At 43.2% G+C, this 22,068-nt stretch overlaps 1 protein-coding gene across 5 annotated transcripts in view; it reads left to right on the top strand.

The window, feature by feature from the left end:
• Positions 1-22,068, top strand: part of RALGPS2 (Ral GEF with PH domain and SH3 binding motif 2) — a 342,255-nt gene that overhangs the window by 152,980 nt on the left and 167,207 nt on the right. For all 5 annotated transcript variants that reach the window (XM_077453154.1, XM_077453152.1, XM_077453150.1 and 2 more), the window contains 2 exons: positions 5,512-5,601; positions 9,072-9,164. In XM_077453154.1, coding sequence (XP_077309280.1) covers positions 5,512-5,601; positions 9,072-9,164 — 183 coding nt within the window. The remainder of the gene's footprint in view (positions 1-5,511; positions 5,602-9,071; positions 9,165-22,068) is intronic.

The following is a 22,068-nucleotide window of genomic DNA, read 5'->3' as shown; positions in this document are numbered from 1 at the left end:
CACGGAGGGGGGAGAAGAGGGGGACGGCCTCACGGAGGGGGGAAAAGAGAGGGGGACGGCCTCACGGAGGGGGGAAAAGAGAGGGGGACGGCCTCACGGAGGGGGGAAAAGAGAGGGGGACGGCCTCACGGAGGGGGGAAAAGAGAGGGGGACGGCCTCACGGAGGGGGGAAAAGAGAGGGGGACGGCAGCACGGAGGGGGGAAAAGAGAGGGGGACGGCAGCACGGAGGGGGGAAAAGAGAGGGGGACGGCAGCACGGAGGGGGGAAAAGAGAGGGGGACGGCAGCACGGAGGGGGGAAAAGAGGGGGGGACGGCAGCACGGAGGGGGGAAAAGAGGGGGGGACGGCAGCACGGAGGGGGGAAAAGAGGGGGGGACGGCAGCACGGAGGGGGGAAAAGAGGGGGGGACGGCAGCACGGAGGGGGGAAAAGAGAGGGGGACGGCAGCACGGAGGGGGGAAAAGAGGGGGGGACGGCAGCACGGAGGGGGGAAAAGAGGGGGGACGGCAGCACGGAGGGGGGAAAAGAGAGGGGGACGGCAGCACGGAGGGGGGAAAAGAGAGGGGGACGGCAGCACGGAGGGGGGAAAAGAGAGGGGGACGGCAGCACGGAGGGGGGAAAAGAGAGGGGGACGGCAGCACGGAGGGGGGAAAAGAGAGGGGGACGGCAGCACGGAGGGGGAGAAGAGGGGGGGATGGCAGCACGGAGGGGGAGAAGAGGGGGACAGCAGCACGGAGGGGGACACAGAGAAGAGAGGTGGACAGATGCACTGAGTGGGACACAGAGAAGGGAGAGGGGGACGGCAGCACGGAGGGGGAGAAGGGAGAAGGGAGAGGGGGACGGCAGCACGGAGGGGGGACAAGGGAGAGGGGGGACGGCAGCACGGAGGGGGGGACAAGGGAGAGGGGGACGGCAGCACGGAGGGGGGACAAGGGAGAGGGGGACGGCAGCACGGAGGGGGGACAAGGGAGAGGGGGACGGCAGCACGGAGGGGGGACAAGGGAGAGGGGGGACGGCAGCACGGAGGGGGACACGGAGCAGGATGAGAGAAGCGACGCAGTGGGGTTGTGGACCTGCAAATCTCACTATGTGACGCATCAACGCCCTGCACACACGGCGACGTATTTTTCTACTGGACGTAATCGATTACGTCGACTCGTCGTGGCAGCTGTAGTATGAATACTTTTTCAAGGCACTGTACATAGTGCTGTGTGTTCTTCCTTAACAATTCAACTATTTCATCAGTTAACAAAATATTTTACCAGTAGCGTTGCGGTTTTCCAAGGTGTTTGGCAAACTTCGGCTGCACAACAATATATATTTTTTTGGAGGGCAGCGGCTTCCTCTGTGGTGTTTTGCCATGAACAAAGTAACCCCAAATCATAACCTTTCCACCACCATGTTTCAGTTGGTGTGAGATTCTTCTCCTGAAATGCTGTTCCAGAAGGGTTGGTCTTTATATATTCACTGGCAAACTGTAGTCTTGCTCTAACTTTTTTAACCACTTACGGGCCGCCCGCCGCAGTTTTACGTCGGAACTTTGCAGAGAAATATCATTGTTATGGCAGCAGCTAGCTGTTATATCCCCGGTGTGCTCTTCAGCGGGTGGTCTGCTTTCAGATAAGTGGTCTCTGCAGCAGATTTTATTGGGGGCGGGAGAGCACCCTCCCCCCCCCCGCCCGACGGTGCCTTCCGCCTCTTACTGGAGCCGTTGGTAGCGGCGGAGGTGATCGGATCCTTCTGGTTTGACATGGAGACGAGTGAGGGGGAAGATGGCCATTGCGTTACTTCCACCCATAGCTCCTAAAGGGCCATTTTTTTTTATTGCATTTTAGTGTAAATATGAGATCTCGGGTCTTTTTGACCCCAGATCTCATATTTAAGAGGTCCTGTCATGCTTTTTTTTTTTCTGTTACAAGGGATGTTTACATTCCCTGTAATAGGAATAAAAGTGACAGAGCAATAATTCTAGCCCTAGACCACCTCTGTAACTCAAAACGTGTAACCTGTATACATTTTTTAAACGTCGCCTATGGAGATTTTTAAGGGTAAAAGTTTGTCACCATTCTACGAGTGGGCGCAATTGCAAAGCGTGACATGGTGGGAAATCGATAATTTATTCGGCGTAACATCTTTCACAATATAAAAAAAAATTGAGTTAACTTTACTGTTTTTTTAATTCAAAAAGTCTATTTTTTTTTTTCCAAAAAAAGTGCTCTTGTAGGACCGCTGCACAAATATGGTGTGACAAAGTTTTGCAACGACTGCCATTTTATTGTCTAGGGTGTCAGAAAAAAATATATGTATCTGTTTGGAGGTTTTAAGTAATTTTCTAGCAAAAGTTTTTAACTTTGTAATCTACAAATCTCAGAAAGAGGCTTGGTCCTCAAGTGACTTGTCCCTGAAGTGGAAGTTCTAATTATTGGTACCCAATTTGGAACATCTAGTTCTATTTTAATTGATTTGAAATAGTGGTAAATGTAGAAGTAGTGTGTGTACTTTTTTTTTTTTTTCCCCCACATTGCGGATCTACCTTATTTTTAGTTAAAATTGACACGCTATAATCCTAATAATTTGTGTCATTTGTTCAGATGTTTCAACTTTATCTGTAGGCATTGTGTGAATAAAGATCTTATATTTGGCTGCTTATATAAAGAGAGTCAACTATTTCCATGGGTTGTACATACCTTTTGCACATGAATGTATAACGCTCCATCTCTCATCACATATGCTCTGGCACTTAGTACAGGTGTCAAGTTCTGACAAGGTACAAGTTTACATTTGTAATTGTCAGATGAGAGAAGGCTCCGTACCATAACTTCATCAGTCATTGGGGGCCTCCAGCTGGGCTCTCACAAAGTAAAAATTTTTTTTTTTTTTTGCTGCACACAGATGAGGCGAGTCGTTCTGCAGAGGCCAGCTTTTTTTTTTTTTTTTTTCACTCAGGAAATTACCATTCCTGTTTGAAGGTTTTGCTTCCAAAAACAACACCAGTTATTTAACTTAAACTTTCCTTATGTTTTTGGGGTTAGAGGGAGATCGGAATATCCACTCTATATAGAAGCTGATGAATGGAGGTGATTGGAAAATTTTGGCTGAAAGATTCCAGATCGTTTCCGTAACCAGCCATGACGTACACAGCACAGGAATAGTTTTATGATAAAGCTGCATAAATGCTCCTTCAGAAAGTAAAGGCATCTGCGTCAGAGGTAGGAATAATGTAATTATCTCTCTGCACGCTCCAGCTCAGAGCAGGAGTCCGGTGCGTCTCCATTCAGTTTTAGGTCTGATTTCAGCCTGACTTTTTTGCTGAATTTGTGCAATTTGCACCGGAGCCGCTGCGGAGATGTGTGAACCGGCTCCATAGAGAGCCGGACATAATGTTCTGCTATGCAAATTGGACACACGGAAATTTTGCATAGGTGTGAACCCAGCCTGAAGCTTTAAAATGGTAGCTCAGATTTGCCATAGTGCATAGCTTCACTGTGTGGATGCTGGAGCAAGGTGTGGACAATTTTGCAGCCTGTAAGCTTGCTGACATTGAGTCTGCTCTGCTTGCAGCGATCAATGGACAATTTATTAAACTGATGCATGTGGAGAGACAGGCTTGTACATCCTGGCAGTGTCTAAGGCATACTGTAAATTTCCCTCTCCCTTCCACTGGTTACTGCTTGTTTATAAATTCCCTTTTGAATAAAATAAGACAAAGTGTATAAAGGGATGAAGAAAGGATCTTGGTTGATTTAGTATCGGGCAGTAATTTACTTAAGCTGGCCAAAGGTGGATCAACGTTGAGCAGGTTGCAGCTGCTGATCAGTGTGTTCTCACCGTGGACAGTCCCGGGAACCTGCAACTAAGAAAGAAGGGGAGGTTGGAGTGCCTCATATCAGTGGGAGGAATATCTGAGGGCCAGATAAAGGAAAGTGTAGGGCTGCAGTTTGGAGATCACTGCCCTAGAAGAAAATACTACCCCCCCCCCCCCCCCCATCTACATCTGTACACAATGGTTTAAACATCTTGAAGCCTTAGGCCCCTTTCACACAGACGGACCTCTCAGGTCCACCTGTCAGCCTTTTAGGTGGACCTGAATGGATGCTTCATGCAGGTCTATGGAGCGACGGATGTCAGTGGTGACCATGTGCGCTGACACCCGATCTGCTAAAATCAGACTCATGACAATACGTTTGCATCCGTCCTATCAGATGTGATCTGATGAAAATGGACATGCTGTCCATTTTTCGCCCGTTCCCTCCATAGAATCGGCTGCGCTCTGACAGGCCCCTCCCTGCTCAGTGAGCAGAGACGGACCTGTCATCTGGCTCAGCAGAGAGATCTCCCGCTGAGCTGGCGAACTCCGCTGAGCGAATCCACCTCATGAGAATGAAGCCTAACTCTAGCTAAGATTTTTTTTTGTAACATGGTGGGGAGAGGATTACATTTGTTTAGTTTCCATTTCTGACTGTGACCCCATTGAGATTTTTTTCCCCGCTTCCTGTGTTTATGATGCCTGCACAAGAAAAAAAATCATGAGCAATGATGAAAACCTTATCAGATCTTTTAACCCCTTTCTGCTCTGCTAAAAAATGATTTCAACTGAGCTCGCTAACTGGAAAGGTGGATAAATCTTCCCATTGGAACAGAAACCTGATGAGGACTTTACCACTTCTCCCCTCTATCAGAAACATTAAATAATGTTTTGGCTGGAGTTGGACTTTATTAACTAGTGCCTTAACAAGGTGTACTAGGAAAAAGCTCAGCCTTTATTAGCTTTAAAAATGTACCAGATGTAGAAATGTCTCCATGCAATGAAAACCTAAAACAAAGCAGCCCGTAGGATAGTGTTCCTAAAGTATGAAAATTTGTTCTTTTTGTGTATAATTATAAAATGTAATTGTATGTTTGTTTTATTTCTGGATTAATACGTGATAAATATTAATATTTTGCAAAGTGTTCTTGATGGATATTTGGCTGCTGAAGACCAAAATGCGCATATAGTTCCACCACTGCTTTCATTGGCGGTAATACAGAAGACAAAATAAACGGTCCAGCCACTGCCGTGAGCCCAAAAAGACACCCGTTAAGTGCACTTTAGCCACTTGTTTAAGCCAGCATGAATAAACCTAATTTTATGTATTTATAGAGAGAAACCAACCATTTCAACAAACGTAAATTATTAACTTCAAACTGAGACAGGAAATACCCATTTAATGTTAGCACAGTCAGTCCATTCGCCATTTACCTCCTTGGTTTCCTGCCTACCCCCCAGTTCCTGGACATTGTACATATGTGAAGACGGTGGAGGGGGTCATGCTACTGTGGAGGTGTAACGTACTGTGAAAGGGATTTTCAGCTGCTAGTCTGACCTGCCGCCATCTGCTTCCCTGCTAGACCAAAGTGAATCTAAAGCAAAGCCTTCCTCTCAAAGGGTTTATTGAACGCAAGCTTATGCCTATAACAGCTCCCTACAGTTGTTCTGCCCACTTTGATTTGTATTTTCTTTATTTTTTCACAGGTGAGTTTTTGGGTAGTGAGAGAGATTCTTCATGCGCAAACACTAAAGATTCGTGCTGAAGTCTTGAGCCATTACATTAAAACTGCCAAGGTGAGACTTGTCAACGGTGCTTTCTACCACAATGTTTAATGTAACGTACAGGCAGCACATACCTTGGTACAGAAGGATCACACCCACAGATAAATATTTATTCCCCACACTTCATTTGGCAGCTCTGTGGAGCTCCATTAAATACTTCCAGGCACACTGTGAGTCCAGGAACTCTGGGGCACTGTAAAACAGGAGGCATTTGTGAAAGGGCTTTGCAATGTGTATCTACAGCAGAATGCAAATCCCAAAGTTGGAGATGAACTTATTTAAAAAGAGCCTTCTGACTCCATTAAAGGATAAGCGCACTTTAAACTGAAAAGTCTAAATCCCCTTTACTTTCAACCTCTGGAGCTAGAGAAGTTTCACCCAGCATCTGTGTTCAGGAGAAATGATATTCACTGCCTTGCTCGCCTCTGGCAAATTTCAATCTGTTCCTGTCTTCAGTTGTGCTCATGTGCTAATCCGATATCCTCATTCTCTGTGGCAGGACCAGTATCACGCCGCTCAATTTTAGGGTTTCAAAAACTGATGCTGAATGCTGGTGCTGACAAACTCTGCTCCAGGTTAAAGTGGCTGTAGACTCTTGCATATACCCAGTGACTTGACTGGCTTCAGGTGATATATAGCGAATAAACAAATCCTCCTACATAAGTTGTACCTGTTTATCCACAGTGTTCTCTTCAAATTGAAAATTGTTTCAGTTTGTATTTTAGGAAAGCATAGGGCCGGGAGCTGAAGTTCTACTCTGCAGAGCTTGGTGAAAAGAGTTGAGAGCTGATTGGAGGGAAGGTACACTCTGCCTTTCACACAGCATACAGGAACAAAGCTGAGGCTGTCAATCACAGGTTGTGTGCTGGGGCTTCCTTCCCTGTCACCTTTTTACTACTTGGTGTCAGGAAAGCCTGTCTCGAAACAAATTATAGAGGCATAATCTTTGTTCATATTTTACGTCGGAGGGGGAGAAGACTAGATATAGAAGTTAAATAGTTGCAGGTACTGGATAAAATGTAGGGCCTGTGACGACAGGTTTTGGCTTGTGTCAGTGGCATCTTGAGGCTTCTAAGCTCACTCAAAGGCTTGCAGTTGACCTACTTTGGGTCTGTATTTGATCTTCAAGCTGGTTTTGCATTATTGACTTTTATGGGAATACAAAAGTCCATAGACACAGACCCTTACTTTGATTTCTGCAGAAGCTCAGAGATGGGGATACAAATATGCCTTTAAAGAGTTGCTTCAACTTAACTTAACTTTTCCCCACAAAACCCTCTAGGCCAGAGGTCTCAAACTGGTGATCCTCCAGCTGTGGCGAAACTACAAGTCCCATGAGGCATTGCAAGGCTGACAGTTACAAGCATGACTCCTACAGTCAGAGGCATGATGGGACTTGTAGTTTTGCAACAGCTGGAGGCCCACCAGTTTGAGACCCCTGCTCCTAGGCATTCCAGGATCCCCAGCATATTGCATCCCTCTGCTTGGCCATTTAAAATGGTGTTTCTTTTCCTCCATGTGAGTGGCCTGAGCCCTGCCTGTCTGCAAAAACTCCTTAGTGCTTGGACAGAGTGTTGGAAGTGCTGCCATGCCGGCTCATTCAGTCTGTATGCATGAGCAGTGCACACTCTCATCTCTCTAGCAGCATCGGCTGAAACCGTACATTAAAGAGGAAGTAAACCCTTCCAAACAACTTGGACCTATAGGTAAGCCTAGATTAAGGCTTACCTGTAGGTCCAAGCAATATCTCCTAAACCTATATGGTTTAGGAGATATTTGCCCGAAAATGGGCACCGCTGTCTACGGCGCATGCGCCGTAGACAGCGGCGCGCATGCGCACTAAATGCGGCAAATCCAAGAATGGATTTGCCAAATTTGTCGACTCCCGTGAGCATGCGCGGGAGTGACGTCATCGCGGCTTCGCCGTATGACAGCGGCGGAGCTGCGAGGCGCGACTCCCGTGCGCATGCGCGGGAGTGACGTCATCGCGGTTGCGCCGCTGTGATTCGTCGGAGCTGCGAGACGCCACAAGCAACATGGATGCGGCGGACTACAGGGGACAGCGGCGACTTCGCTGGCTCCTGTGTCAGGTAAGTGACACATAATGAGCTACTATGCGATGCATAGTAGTCCATTATGCTTTACCTTTGCAGGGAAAAAAAGAGGAAGTAAACCCATTAGGGTTTACTTCCTCTTTAAGGGCCAGTTCACACCAGGTGCAGTTCCGTTTTTTTCTGCACCAATACCGTCAGTTCCGGTCGGTTTCTGTTACAGAAACTGACCGAAAACTGACTGCATGGTGTGAACTAGAGCCATTGGAATACATGGAAAACACTGTGCATGCCTTTTTAGTGCAGAAAAAAGCACACGGAACTGAACGGAACTGGCCCTTAGATTTTGCTGGTATACATATGCACTCGCAGGGTGTGTGTATAGGTGGACCAAATGTCTCGGTATGCATGTGTCTGTTTTTGTTATGCAATATTTATGGACTTTTCACTTTAAATCTTTTTTTTTTGTAATAGATTGTAAACCCTTTTAAAAAAAATAACAGACTGACATCAGTAACAAGCTAAGTTTTTGATATTACGTTTTTCAAACCAACTCTGATTGTAAAATAGATTCATTACAGGTTATACAGAGCTCCAAATTGTCACTATTGTCCAGGTTACGCTCAATAGCGATTTCATGGTTAGGCCCAATTTGTAATGTAATTTGTATTGATTAATACCAAAGTGCAAAATTACATTGACTACTGTATGTACGTGTTCAACCAATTAGCATGGAGTTATCCTGTTGTTCTCATGCATAGTCTCTGTATTTGTTTCGAAACTCCATAAAACTTTTTTGAACAAGAAAAAATAAAGTAAGTTCATTACAGTAAACCAATGGAGCTACAAATATGATGGCTGTCCCTGCTTACTAGTTTTCTGAAAGGTTCTAGGACTGTCATCTTCTCCCTGGCATAGCTACCTGCTCAGTCACAGACCTGGAGCAAGTATGCAGTCAGTAATGTATGAAAAATCAGAAATCCTGTCATGTTCCTAGAAACTGATGGATGCTAGCTGATTAAATCATCCAGCAGCTTCTAGTATTTCTTTGAGCTCAACCATTAGAAGGTATACTAGGCAACCTTACTGGATTTTACAGCTATTGATGTGGCACTCCGTCTGCTGCAGCAGCAATGAAACTTCTAAGCAGCAGTAGATCTGAGAATTTAGTAAAAACATCTGCCCACTGTAGTTCCCCCTGAGAGAATGGAATCCACATTCCGTTAAAGCTTTCTCCATCTATAAATGATTATTAAGTGCCCATTGTCTTTTTTAAAATATGAGTATTATTTCCTTGGAAGCTTTATTTAGGCAACCATGTTTAAGATTCTTAGTGAAGGTGAAAATAGAAAAACGTAAATGAATTTGATTTCTGTATAACATTTTTGATCATTTTGTTACTTTTGGTAATTTTATATTTTTAATTTGCAGAAACTCTACGAACTGAACAACCTTCATGCATTAATGGCCGTGGTGTCTGGGTTACAGAGTGCTCCCATCTTCCGACTAACGAAGACATGGGCGGTAAGTAGTATTTTACTTAGTCATCTGTCTAGATGGTGTTATGCATTTACCCTATGATATGCTACATTCATTCTTAGCATTTATACAAGTTATGTTAGCCACATTTAGGAAAACAAAATGATGCTCTTGATTTAGATCTGTATTCCCTAGTATCAAATAATCGTAATACCTCCACTCATACGCTTTTAGGTCTCTCTGCTTATGCACAATATGTATAAAATAAGGGCAAGCATTGCACCAAATCTGAATACATGTCTGCATTGAATTTGAGCATTTATAGTGGTATTTTTAAGCAGATAACAAGTTTTATCGTTTTATAAATGCAAAGATGTGCTTGTTATAACATAAGTAGCAGGTATACTGTTATTAGAATTCAGTGTTTTTCTGCAGTAATGTGCCATCAAATGTGATCTGATCCTAATCTTAAGCCGGTAATAGACCCTTGGCTGGTTCAGCAGGGAACGGGCAAGATTCAAACCATGTTGATCAATCGGCTTGAATACAACCAGCCTGTTGGCTTTTTCATGTGGTTAATGTCAGCAGCTATAGCTGCTAGCAATAACCACTCTGTTCTCTCGGCCAGGACAGCTCCCACCACCCGTGGTTGAAGGAAAAAATCTTTCCATTTATGGCCAGCCCAAGTCACAACAATAGGCAAACCCAATGTTCTTAAGCTTATAACGCACAAGCAATTCTGATTTCTCGTGTTTTTTTTCTTGAACACACCCATTAAACATTTGCAGTGCAGGAGGAAAAGGTAAATGAACCCCACAACTAATTACTATAGGATATCCAATTGTAGCCAGTAGTTTGCACACCTGGAGTCCAGTTAATAAACTGAGTTTGAGGGTGTGGTTTAGAGCTACTTTGATAAGACACTCAAACATTTTAAGATTGCAGTTCATATAAAGCGTCAGCTGATGTCAACCATGCCTCACATTAAGGAGCTCTCAAGACGTACGATCAAGAGTCGTTAACCTGCATAAGGCTGGAAAGGGACAGAAAGCAATCTCAAACTGTTTCGGCATCCATCAGTCGACAGCTGGACAAAGGGTCTATAAATGGAGACCGTTTAGTAGTGTGGCTACTCTTCCTAGCAGTGGGCACCCAGCCAAAATTACTCCGAAGGCACAATGCAGAATCTCTTCAATGGGGTAAAGAAGAACCCACAAGAAACGCCTGACGGCTTGAAGACATTACTGGAACTTGCAAACCACCAAGTTCATGAGCCTAGTATATTCAAGTCTTTGAACAGGTAGTGTCCATGGTGGAATACCACGGAGGAAGCTGCTCTCCAAAAAAAACAAAAAAAAAAAACGCCTTGGCAAACCGCAACATTACTAGGAATATTAATATATATGAAATTTCAAGTGTCAAGGAGCTTAAATAGTGGAATGCCTAGAAAGATAAGAGCTCTCAGAGAAAAAAAAAGGATTTTAAATAAAAATGGAATTGGAGTAAAAAATGAAGTTTTTTTCCCTTTTTTATTTACTCCTAAGTAGCACGAAGGCCCTTAACACTACCATTACTGGGAAAATGTTTTGTGTACTGTTGAAATGAAAGTTGAATTGCTCGGGAAGAATACTCAGCACTTTGGTGCAAAAAGGGCACAGCTTACCAACATGAAAACTTCATCCCATTGGTAAAGGGAACATTATGATTTAGGTTGCTTTGCTGCCTTAGGCCCTGGACCACTTGCCATCATGAGGGGAAAATGATTGTCACATTTGCCAAAATATCCTAAAGGATATCAGAGTGGCTGTCCACCAGCTAAAGCTTGGTAGAAGTTTGGGGTTGCAGCAGGACAATGACGCTATGCATTGAAGTAAATCTGCCAAAGACTGGCTTCAGAAAAAAACATTTTTTTTTTAAAGAGTGGCCAGATCAGAGCCCAGTCCTTAAGATAGAACTTTAGGTAAAACCTTTTTTTTTTTTTTCATGCTGGATAGAATAAGGGAGGTTTATAACCCCTGTAGTGTTTTTTTTTTTTTTTTGTTTGTCCATCTGTGTACCTTAACCACTTCAGCCCCGGAAGAATTTCCCCTTTCCTGATCAGAGCACTTTTTGCGATTCGGCACTGCGTCGCTTTAACTGACAATTGCGCATTTGTGCGACGTGGCTCCCAAACAAAACAGACGTCCCTTTTTTCCCACATAAAGCTTTCTTTTGGTGGTGTTTGCTCACCTCTGCGTTTTTTTTTTTTTTTTTTTTGCAGTATAAACTAAAAAATTGTGACAATATTTAAAAAAACACCTTTTTTTTTTTTTTTTTGCTATAATATCCCCAAAAAATCTATAATTTTTTTTTTTCCCCCTCAGTTTATGCCGATACATATTCTTCTACATATTTTCGGTAAAAATCGCAATAAGCGTTTGGTTTACTCAAAAGTTCTAGCATCTACAAAATAGGGGATAGTTTTATGGCATTTTTATTGATGTGTTTTTTTTTTTTTTTACTAGTAATGGCGACGATCAGCGATTTTTATTGTGAATGCGACATTATAGCGGACACACTTTTGGTGCGATTTTGGGACCATTCACATTTGTACAGTGATCAGTGCGATTAAAAATGCATTGATTGCTGTGTAAATGTGACTGGCAGTGAAGGGGTTAACCACTAGGTGGTTCTGTAGGGCTTAAGTGTGTCTTAGGAAGTGCTTCTAACGGGGGGGGGGAGGGCTGTGTGTCAGAGACATCACTGATCACACCGCTCCCGATTACAGGGAGCTGTGATCATTGACAGTGTCATTAGGCAGAATGGGGAGATGCTTGTTTACATTAGCATCTCCCCATTCTTCCTCATCGTGAGGCGATCGCAGGGATCCTCACGGACATAGTCAGCGGGACCCGCGATCACTGTCACGGAGCTCCTGGTGGGCGCACACCCGCAAGTCACCTCTTAAATTGCAACGTACAGGTAGGGTAAGCTGCCTGTATGTGCCCTTCTGCTGCAGTATATCTGCATGATGCGGTCGGGAAGCGGTTAACCATATAGAGATGCCGTGGAATGACCTCAAGAGAGCTGTTCACACCAAACCTCCTGTAAAGGTTCTGAGGTGAAGCAGATTTGTAAAGCGGAATGGACAAATTATTCCTAATGAACGTTGCGCAGGTCTGATCCAGACCTGATCCAGACCTTGCTTAAAGCCATTGTTGCCAAAGGGTGTTCGGCCAGCCAATAACACCAAGGTGTCACCTATTTTTTTTTTTTTTCTTTTTTTTTTTTCTGCTTGAAATTCTGCTGGTTCAGCAGGGACTGGCTGAAATTTGATCCATTTATGTGCAGTCTGGTTGTTCAGAAGTTGATCTCTTGATCCTGTTGGAAAAATGTTGCTAGGTTAGTGCCACGACTATGTTGGTGAGTGTATTTTTACAGCAGGGAAAGCCTCTCCTCTGTCAGGATACAATAGATCCGCAGGAAGGATTACCCCATTCACCTTTAATGTGCAGATGAGGGAATTAATTTGAATAAAAGAAAATTAATGATGTATGGCCTACCTTAAGCCTAGTACACCCCCACAATTTTTTTTGGGGTTCAATGAAAAAAAACCTGACAGCTGCAATCTGAGCTGCTGTACTAACAATCCGATGTTGGTACAGCGATCTCCCCTGTTGGTCTATTGTGTTCTGATGGGGACGGCCACCCTTCCAGAACACTTTGATCAGTGCTCTTGTCTATTGGCTGAGAGTACTGATCGGGAGCCTGTGGTTGCTGGTTTTCCAGCATACCTGTCTGACAAGCTGGTCTAACGGCCATACACATGGGCCAAATGTTGACTAGTTTTTATTGAACTGGCCGATGTCGCCCGACATTTAAGCCCTGTGTACTAGGGTTTAGATGTGAATCCGATCACGTTTTAGGGCAAATTAATGCAGAAATCGTTCATTACAATTGGTTTACATACTTTTTTTTTTTTTCCACTGTAATCCTTCCTGTGTTGAGTCTATTAATAAGCTTCATAAAGTATAGACCTTTTGTTTATTTTGATAACATAGTTACATTGCAGTGGCTTGTCGTTGGTATACTAGCTTACAAAATTGCACCATTGTAAACTAAATACCTTTTTTATTTATTTTTTATAGTATTGCCTTCATATATCCTCCACGCAGGCAGTTCTTTAATATGATGTTCTTTGACAAATAGCGAGTTTCCAGCTTTCATAATAGAAGAATATGGCAGTATTTATTAACAGATTGTAGCTAATGGTGTATTTAAATAAGAATGGCATTTTTCAATAACAGAATCTTCTCTTCAGTTGTGCGGTGAGCTACAACAGAGCGAGAGGCAACATCCAATTCAGTTAGATTTCACGCTTATTAGAATTGCCAATGGCAACAGTGTTGTGTTTTGTGGCTGAAATGTAACATTACTGCTCTAGCCATGAAATCCCCTCCAGGAATGGTGGACAGGGGCTCTGCTTTAGCAAACCATGGCAGATATGTACATGGTGTCTACTGTGCAAGTTGGGCTTCTATCACTTCTGGTGGGTTGGAAGACATAAGAGATTGGAAATAACATATTATACACTTGTGGGTTCCACAAAGTATGTGAAGTATGATGGTTAATATTTGCAGTGGGCTGTGAGTGTTGACAGCAGCTTGGTTTGGATGAGAACAGGGTAAAGGGATACGTCTCTAAAGATTAAAGCTACCAAAAATAATAGCCATAGATGTGAAGTATCTGATAAAATGTCTTCTAGCAGTAGGTGTCATGTGAGAAGACTAAGTAAATTGCTGAGGAATGAGAGTGACCATGGCACAGAATTGCAGGAATATGATCAGAAAGGTGATGGAGACTTGTATTAATAGTTGACGAAAACAATGAACAGCTGTGTAGGAGGTGACATCACAGGTTTTGCAGTCCTTTCAGGTGTGAAGAAATGCTTTCTCTAAAGCCAGAGCCGATTTCTGGATAGATATCCGATTAACTGCCTAAATGTGTCCAGAAAGCAATAATGTGCAGCTGTGTGAGTATCGCTGTACACACACAAGCTTCAGACATTTGTCAAGAGGGACCCTGATGTCTAATTTCTTTCTGACTGTAGCTTATATAGGCATTCCATTGAGTTTTGATGCTTGAATATATTCAGCTCTTTAGTTGGGTCCTTCGGAGGTTGCTAGAGTAACATTCTACTTCTCTTGTATGACCTCATTTGTATGATTTAGAAAATGAAACAAAGCAGTTTTTAATATGGAAGTCTGTTGTACTAACATCTTCCATTTGTTTTGTTTTTTGGACATTGTTCTGGGTCTGTTTCCATGCAATGTTTTACGATTACACGAGTTTAAAAATTACTTTCTATAATATCTTTTCATATAGTTACATAGTAGGCGAGGTTGAAAAGACACAAGTCCATCTAGTCCAACCTATGTGTGATTTTATGTCAGTACTACATTGTATATCCCTGTATGTTGTGGTCGTTCAGGTGCTTATCTAGTAGTTTTTTGAAATTATCGATGCTCTCTGCTGAAATTGCTGCCTGTGGAAGGGAATTCCACATCCTTACCAGTTTTACAGTAAAGAACCCTGTATGCAGTTTAAAGTTGAACCACTAATTTTAGTGAAAGGCCACGTGTATTATTAAATTCCCTTATGCAAAAAAGTTTTATCCCTATTATGGGATCACCAGTACGGTATTTGTACATTGAAATCATATCCCCCCCCCTCAAGCGTCTCTTCTCCAGAGAAAATAAGTTCAGTGCTTACAACTTTTCCTCATAACTAAAATCCTCCAGACCCTTTATTAGTTTTGCCCTTAGTTTTGACACTCTCCAGTTCCATCACATTCTTCCTGAGGACTGGTGCCCAGAACTGGACAGCATACTCCAGGTGTGGTTGGACCAGAGAATTGTAGAGCAGGAAAATTTATTTTATCTCTTGAGTTAATCCCCTTTTTAATGCATGCCAATATTCTGTTTGCTTGCAGCCACTTGCATTGCATGCTATTGCTGAGCCTGTCACCTACAAGGACCCCCGGGTCCCTTTTCATCCTAGAACCCCCCCCCCCCCCCCCCCCGAGGTTCATTAAAAAACATGTACTACTGGGCTCCTCTGAGACAAAGGATTGCCTGAGCACAAATAGTTGTGTGAAAATATGAAAAACATGAAAAGAAACCCCTTTCACCTGCTGATATATTTTTATTTTTTAATCTTGACCTTAAAGTGATATTAAAGGCTCATATTTTTTCCTAAAATAAAGGTCTACTTACCTGCTCTGTGCAAGGATATTGCACAGAGCAGCCCCTTACCACCTCTTCTGGAGTCCCTCACTGGTGCTGTGTCCACTCTTTGTCTCCTGTGTGCCCCCATAGCAAGCCGCCTCCAATGGGGCACCCCTACAGGTGTGCTTCCGACCTGGGCTATGACCGTGGGTTCATAAACACACACCACTTGTCAGCCATGCCCCCTGCCCCTTCCTCATAGGGTTTGACTGACTTTGGAACCACTTTAAAGAAAACATGAAAAAAACACTTTGACACATACAAAACTATTGTTTGCCTTTAAATGTTTTAAAAGGTTGGAAAATAGGTGTATGTATACAGTCATTGTTTAAAGTGTTACTAAACCCAGGACCCTGCATTCACTATATCTGGTCTTCTGCAGTACACAGAACATGAAAATGCAATAGTTTTAGTAAATATAAACTACTAAATACCTTTTCTCATCAGCAGTAAATAGCAGTCTTGTGATTTATATCAGTTCCTGTTGAAGCTTGTAGGAGGCATTTTCATACTGCACTTAGCTGTCCTATCAGGATCCAGGGCCCCTGACCTTCTGTTTGGACAGTGCTGATTGGCCCTGTGCTGTTTGCATACACTCTCCCAAGAAGAAAAACAACTCCCTAGCAATACACACCAAACTGAGCTTGTGCAGCCTGACTCCAAAGGCTCTATCTTATTTGGACATGTTCTGGAGTCAGTGGAAGAAGGGGTGGATTTGTGCATACAAGATTAAGATTCCTTTTTACACAATTCAGAGAATTAGCCCCTTAGGTTCCACAGTGAGTATAATGAGCATGCTTTACTGCATATATAGACCGATTTTACTGTTGCAAGTTTAGAAACACTTTTAAGGAATAACCATTTAATACAATGCACATGAATTACCACAGCCATTATGGGTTGTCTTAAGATATGGCACTGCAGGTTCTGCTTGTTTTGAGGCACAGCTAGCCTGCTTGAAACCTCAGATTGAGCTTTCCAAAAAGTGAAGCACTGCTAAAGAGACTTCAGCTCTAGGAAACACACTGGTTCCTAGAGCTAAAGTGCGCTGTTTCGGTGGTCACTGTTTTCTTGCAGCCAGCAGATCGCAGTAATTAGGCTCCACCTGGTGCTGGCTGCTGAGAAGTTTATATAACCCCTTCCTTGGTTTGCATCCGTGCTTCAGTGTTTTTTGTCTTTTTTTTTTTCAGAAAAGAGTTCTATATAATACAAAACTACTTCCACTGTACATACATTTCAGTTTCAGATGTGTAGATAAACATATCTCATCTATCAATGCAACACCTCTATGACATATTTATAGTACACGGTGCCACAATATTTGTGTCGCTTCTCAGCCGCACAGCTCACCTGACGCAAAATACACCCAATAAAATCAACCTGTAGGACATTGTAGAATTCTGGACATTACCAATTCCCTAGGGCAGTGATGGCGAACCTTGGCACCCCAGATGTTTTGGAACTACATGTCCCATGATGCTCATGCACTCTGCAGTGTAGTTGAGCATCATGGGAAATGTAGTTCCAAAACATCTGGGGTGCCAAGGTTCGCCATCACTGCCCTAGGGCATAGTCCAGGGGTATCGAGCCAAGGGGACCATATCCTTTCAGACTTGCCTGAGCTCCCCCCTGTGTTGATAAATGTACCGCTCCATAATGAGCATTTCCCATATGAGCTATCCATGCGATAACCGTAGGTGGTGAGGATGATTTCCATCCAATTAAAATAACCTTTCAAGCCTGGAATAATGCCCGGGAAAGGGCAATTCTAACAATCTCCTCCGGAATCGCCTCCTCAAGGACACCCCGTACACAGATTGGATCTATAGGTACAGTTGCCTGAAACACTCGGTTAAGTGTTGTAAGTATCCCGCTCCAGTAACGATGGAGCTTTGGGTAATGCCAGAGAAGATGGAGGAGGTCCCCAGAAGCCCGCCTGCATCTACCACACAAGGAGTCCGCCAATCTGCCCATCCTGTAAAGCTTTTTTGGGGTATAGTGTACTCTGAGTACAATGTTTAACTAAGATGCTTTTTGAGCTACATTTAAGCAAATAGGGATAGATTGAACCCACTCCCCTGCATCACCCTGTGCACGAACAGGGTGCTGCAGCTAAAGATGTGGATAGAGCATGGTTGCAGGTAGATTAAACCTGTTTTTCAGGTGGGGAAATTACTTTAGTTTTTCATTATGAAATATATGGGACAAGAGAGTCACAGCTGTAGCTTAGCCAGTTCTACGTACGTGTCATTGCCCAAAGTGTACTATATTCAGTAAATCCCATCACCCCCTGCAACTGTCTGCCCTTGTTACATATTTTTTGAAGAAGTGTAAGGGTAGGCATCTGTTAGATTTCTGAAACAACTGGGCCTCCAGTGCCATCAGAACAGTCTCCACTCTAGTACTGACGAACCTGCAGGATTATGGGACATAGAGCCAACAAGATGTTGCATTTGGGCTGCAAGATGGTAAAGCCAAGGGATTACTGCTAATCCTCCACTATCTTTAGGATATTGCAGTTGTTCCAAATAAATTCTGGGAGGCCCAGTATTCCACAGCAATGATCTGAAAAGGGTATTAACCACTCTAAATATTTTCAGAGCAATCACAAGCAAATATTGATCTTATCCCTAAATCGGGCAAAAAAGGATAAACATTGAGTTGGCAATAATTGGTAATCCTGGGAGCTATCTGGACACCCAAGTAATGAATGGAAGAGACTACTGGAATGGGACATGATATAGGCATTGTCAACCCTTGTTAATCATCCAGCACCATCAATGCTGACTTGGACCAGTTTGTGGTAAGGCCTGAGAAGTGCCGAAAGCTTGAAATTATGAACATGACTCTAGTCAAAGAAGCAGAGGTGTCCCCCAAGAAAAGCATGTCATCGGCGTATAACATGATCTTCTCATGTAGGTCACCATATTTGAACCCATTGATCTGTGGGCAATTGCATATTAAAGCCACCAGAGGCTCTATTGCTATAGCAAAGAGCAGGGGAGACACGGGACAGCCCTGCCTAGTTTTGCCCAGAAGAAAAGCATGTGACATCCTATCAGGCTCCAGATGACGTCTTGATGATGAAACGTAGGGCGTGGCCATAGAACGTCTTCACACACTCTGGATCAGGGTGTTGCAGCTCGTTTATATCGGCACCTGTCACAATTTTGCTACTGTTGCATGTTGTTTTCATTGGCAAATGTGAGTACAGCTTTAGTGCTAAAAAATTAGAATTTTAAACAATATCGCACTATGGACATTCCTCTCTTCTATATGGGATAACCCGATGGAGTGCCAGAATATGCTATAGGAGAAAGGTTCCAGTTGAATCCACAGAGCTACACAGGGGCTTACACTGTGAAAGCGCAACACCCCAGGGGGGTAGGGCATCCGCTGAGTACAAAAACATTATCGGCACAGATGAGCTCACTGGCACCTTCTCCCAGCACATACAGGATTGATTGCAGCACTTTTATAATCACTAGAAATCGTCCACTGAGCACAAGTCACCTTCCCTTTTTCACCATATTTATGGACTATATAGTAGTGTAACTGTATTTAAACTTTCTATATATTTTGGTTATTTAACTGATTTATTTCACTGTGCAACACATTGCATGATTTATTATTCACACAGTGGGTTTTAACCAAGCCCTCAAATATTGCATTTTTGCAGGGGGTCAAACCCAGCTTAAACGCAACAAGTTTATTTGGCACTATTTGGTATTTCTCTTTTTGCCTTACCATTCTTCATTTTATTTCTTGGTGGTAACACTTATATCGTAATTTTATTTGTTCAATTTACCTCACCAGATAATTCATTAGGGGTCTAACTCATTTCAACACATCACCTAAGTAATTGATAGATCCTTTTTTTTTCTTTTCTTCTTTAACACTTTTAGAGATAGCATAGTTTCCACACTTTATCACTCTGTTTTTATAGCCGGTCAATTAGAATTGGGTTCATCACCGAGGGTCTAACACAGGTGTAGGTGAATATCCTCATCACTTTATTTTTCACCAATCAACAGTAGATCTTGGATTTCTTCAAGCACTTTTTTGTAACATTTTTTTTATATTTTTCTTTAATTTTGTTTTTTGGGGTACACATACCTATGATACAGAGGGTCTAACACATTTTTCCTTCAATCTTCTTTTCATTTACCCACATTTTATAATTTTCCTTTTTGCTTATAGTAGGACAGAATAAGCTTATTCACAATTATATCCATTTTTCACCTTGATCACTTTCTTCGGCCAGAACTTCTTTCAAACACTAGACAGAGGGTCCAACACGGATATCCATTTTTGGGGGATTTGTGTTTTTCTAGTTTTCTTTTTTGGATCTCATAGGACGATTTCATACGGCACTTTTTATGTAGTAGCATTTTGCAAGCATATATCAATATATCATATTTTCTCTTCCATTGGGTCAGAGGGCTAGCGCCATTCCTACACTTTTTTTCTTCTCGTTTCTCTTACTCTACCATCGGGTAGAAGTAAATTGTAGAGGCAGCTTCTCCCCTCCAAACCATAATTGCAGTATCATCTTTTACTTTTCTTTTCATCCTATCAGACATTCTTATGGTTGCTTGCAGGGATTCATACAGCAGTCTAACCCAGGCTATAAATCGGGCTCCAAATTTTGACAATGCCGCCTGCTAATGCAGTCGAACGCTTTATTAGCGTCAAGGAACAAATGAGCTCTTTGACCCGCGTCATCTGCCTGTATCTGCATGGTAAGGAAAAGCTGTTGAAGATTAATGGCTGTATATTTTTGCGGTATAAAGCCAGCCTAATCTGGATGTATGATGAGGGAGATGATCCCATTGACCAGAAGCACCAAGACTTTGGTCAGGATCTTAACACCACACTGAAGGAGAGTGATTGGTCTATAGGAACCAGGGTAAACTGGGTCCTTTCCAGGTTTAAGTAACAGGAACACGTTCGCTCTGGTCATAGAAGCAGGAAGGTGACCCGCATTAAACGATGCATTAAATACCTCAGCAGCCAAGGTAAAACTGCCTCACCATATTGGGTGTACACCTCCATTGGGCAGCCGTCTTCCCCAGGAGCTTTGCAAGTGAGGAAAGAACAGGTCCTCGTCTGCAGTTCACCCAATGTTAATGGGGCATCTAGTTTTTGACTAGTTGTACAAGATAAAGATGCAAAGGAAATATCAAAGATATTTGTCTGTTTTCATCAGAATAACCATCTTCTGATCTTGAAGATCAATATAAAAGGATGTTAGTTCAGAGATAATTTGTTCTGGGTTGTTGACTATTTGACCATTGGACAAGCGAATAACCCCTATAGTGTGGGATTGGTGCTGGGATCTTTTCCTCTTCCTCATAAAATGCTAATTTTGTAAAAATGTTTTACGCTCTGCAGCAGAGGATCTCAGGTGATCCAGTGAGTCCTGGGCCAACACAGATGCCTCTCTTGCAGAGTTAGATGGATCATTAACATATGATCACTCCAGTTGTCTTACCTGGTCTCCCACCTACTTAAATAGAACAGAATTATTCAGCTAAACCATTTGTATTGCCGCTGTAAAACACCTCTAAGGCTCTAAGGAATGCCTTAAAGGTCTCCCATTTTTCTAGGGCATTGTCATAGTAACAGTGAGACTAGAGGAAAAAACTATCAATCTGGGTGACTATCCATTACTGGGAGGTAAATAGCTGAAGCCAAAGGGCATTGTGTTTCTAGAGCGCCCTGGGTAAGGAAGTGGGAGGTTGAGCAATCAGCCAATGGGGGGGGGAATCATCAGATACCCCCCTGGGGACAAATGCTAAAAGAATGGTTAAAGTGAATAGTTTGCAATATAAGAAGACTAATTTATCAGATGAGTCCACAAAAGAATCCCATTTCCTGATATGCGAATGTCTTATGTATCAGAACACTCACCCCGCGAAAGCAGGCAGAGTGATTGGAATGATACGCCCTACCAACCCAGGAATATTGTAGGCGATTGACCGTGTCCCTTGTCATGCGAGTCTCCTGAAGGCCAATAATAGCCAGGTGGAATTTGCGCAAACATGAAGAAATCCTAGTTCGTTTCAATAAGTCATTAACTCCTCTAACATTCCAGGAGACTAAAGGTGTGGTAGACATGGCATACAGTCATAGCGATATTGACTGAAGAGCCCACTATAGAAAGGCAGTTCTCTGATATACAGTACAAAACAAAGCGGCATCCATATTGACCAATGGTGAATTTTAGCAAGCATGTGTCCTGCGGTAAGGAAGTGCACTGGGGAAGTACACTTAAAGAGGGATTCCACCTACAAAAAAAAATATTAAAAGCCAGCGGCTATAAATACTACAGCTGCTGACTTTTAATAAATGGACACTCACCTGTCCCAGGGTCCAGCGATGTTGGCAGCCGAGACAGATCGATCGCTCGGCTGCTGCCCCCGCCATTCTAGGTGAGGGAATCAGGAAGTGAAGCGTTGCGGCTTCACTTCCCGATTCCCTACTGCGCATGCACGAGTCGCGCAGCACACTAGGAATGGTCCGCACTGTCTCTGGTACCCGTGTGTGTCTCAGCAGACAGCATGGCGGGACAGGAAATGGCATAGACTCCTGTGGGTGTCTATGCCTGGAAGTGGGTGCAAATACCTGTCTTAGACAGGTATCTGCACCCCCTCCCCTCTGAAAGGTGCCAAATGTGACAC

Source organism: Lithobates pipiens, unplaced genomic scaffold (assembly GCF_037356315.1).
Source record: "Lithobates pipiens isolate NorthernLeopardFrog02 unplaced genomic scaffold, aLitPip1_a1.2 Scaffold_23, whole genome shotgun sequence".
Lineage (NCBI taxonomy): Eukaryota > Metazoa > Chordata > Amphibia > Anura > Ranidae > Lithobates > Lithobates pipiens.
Note: the sequence above shows the minus strand (reverse complement) of the source record. Positions and strands in the feature narration are given on the sequence as shown.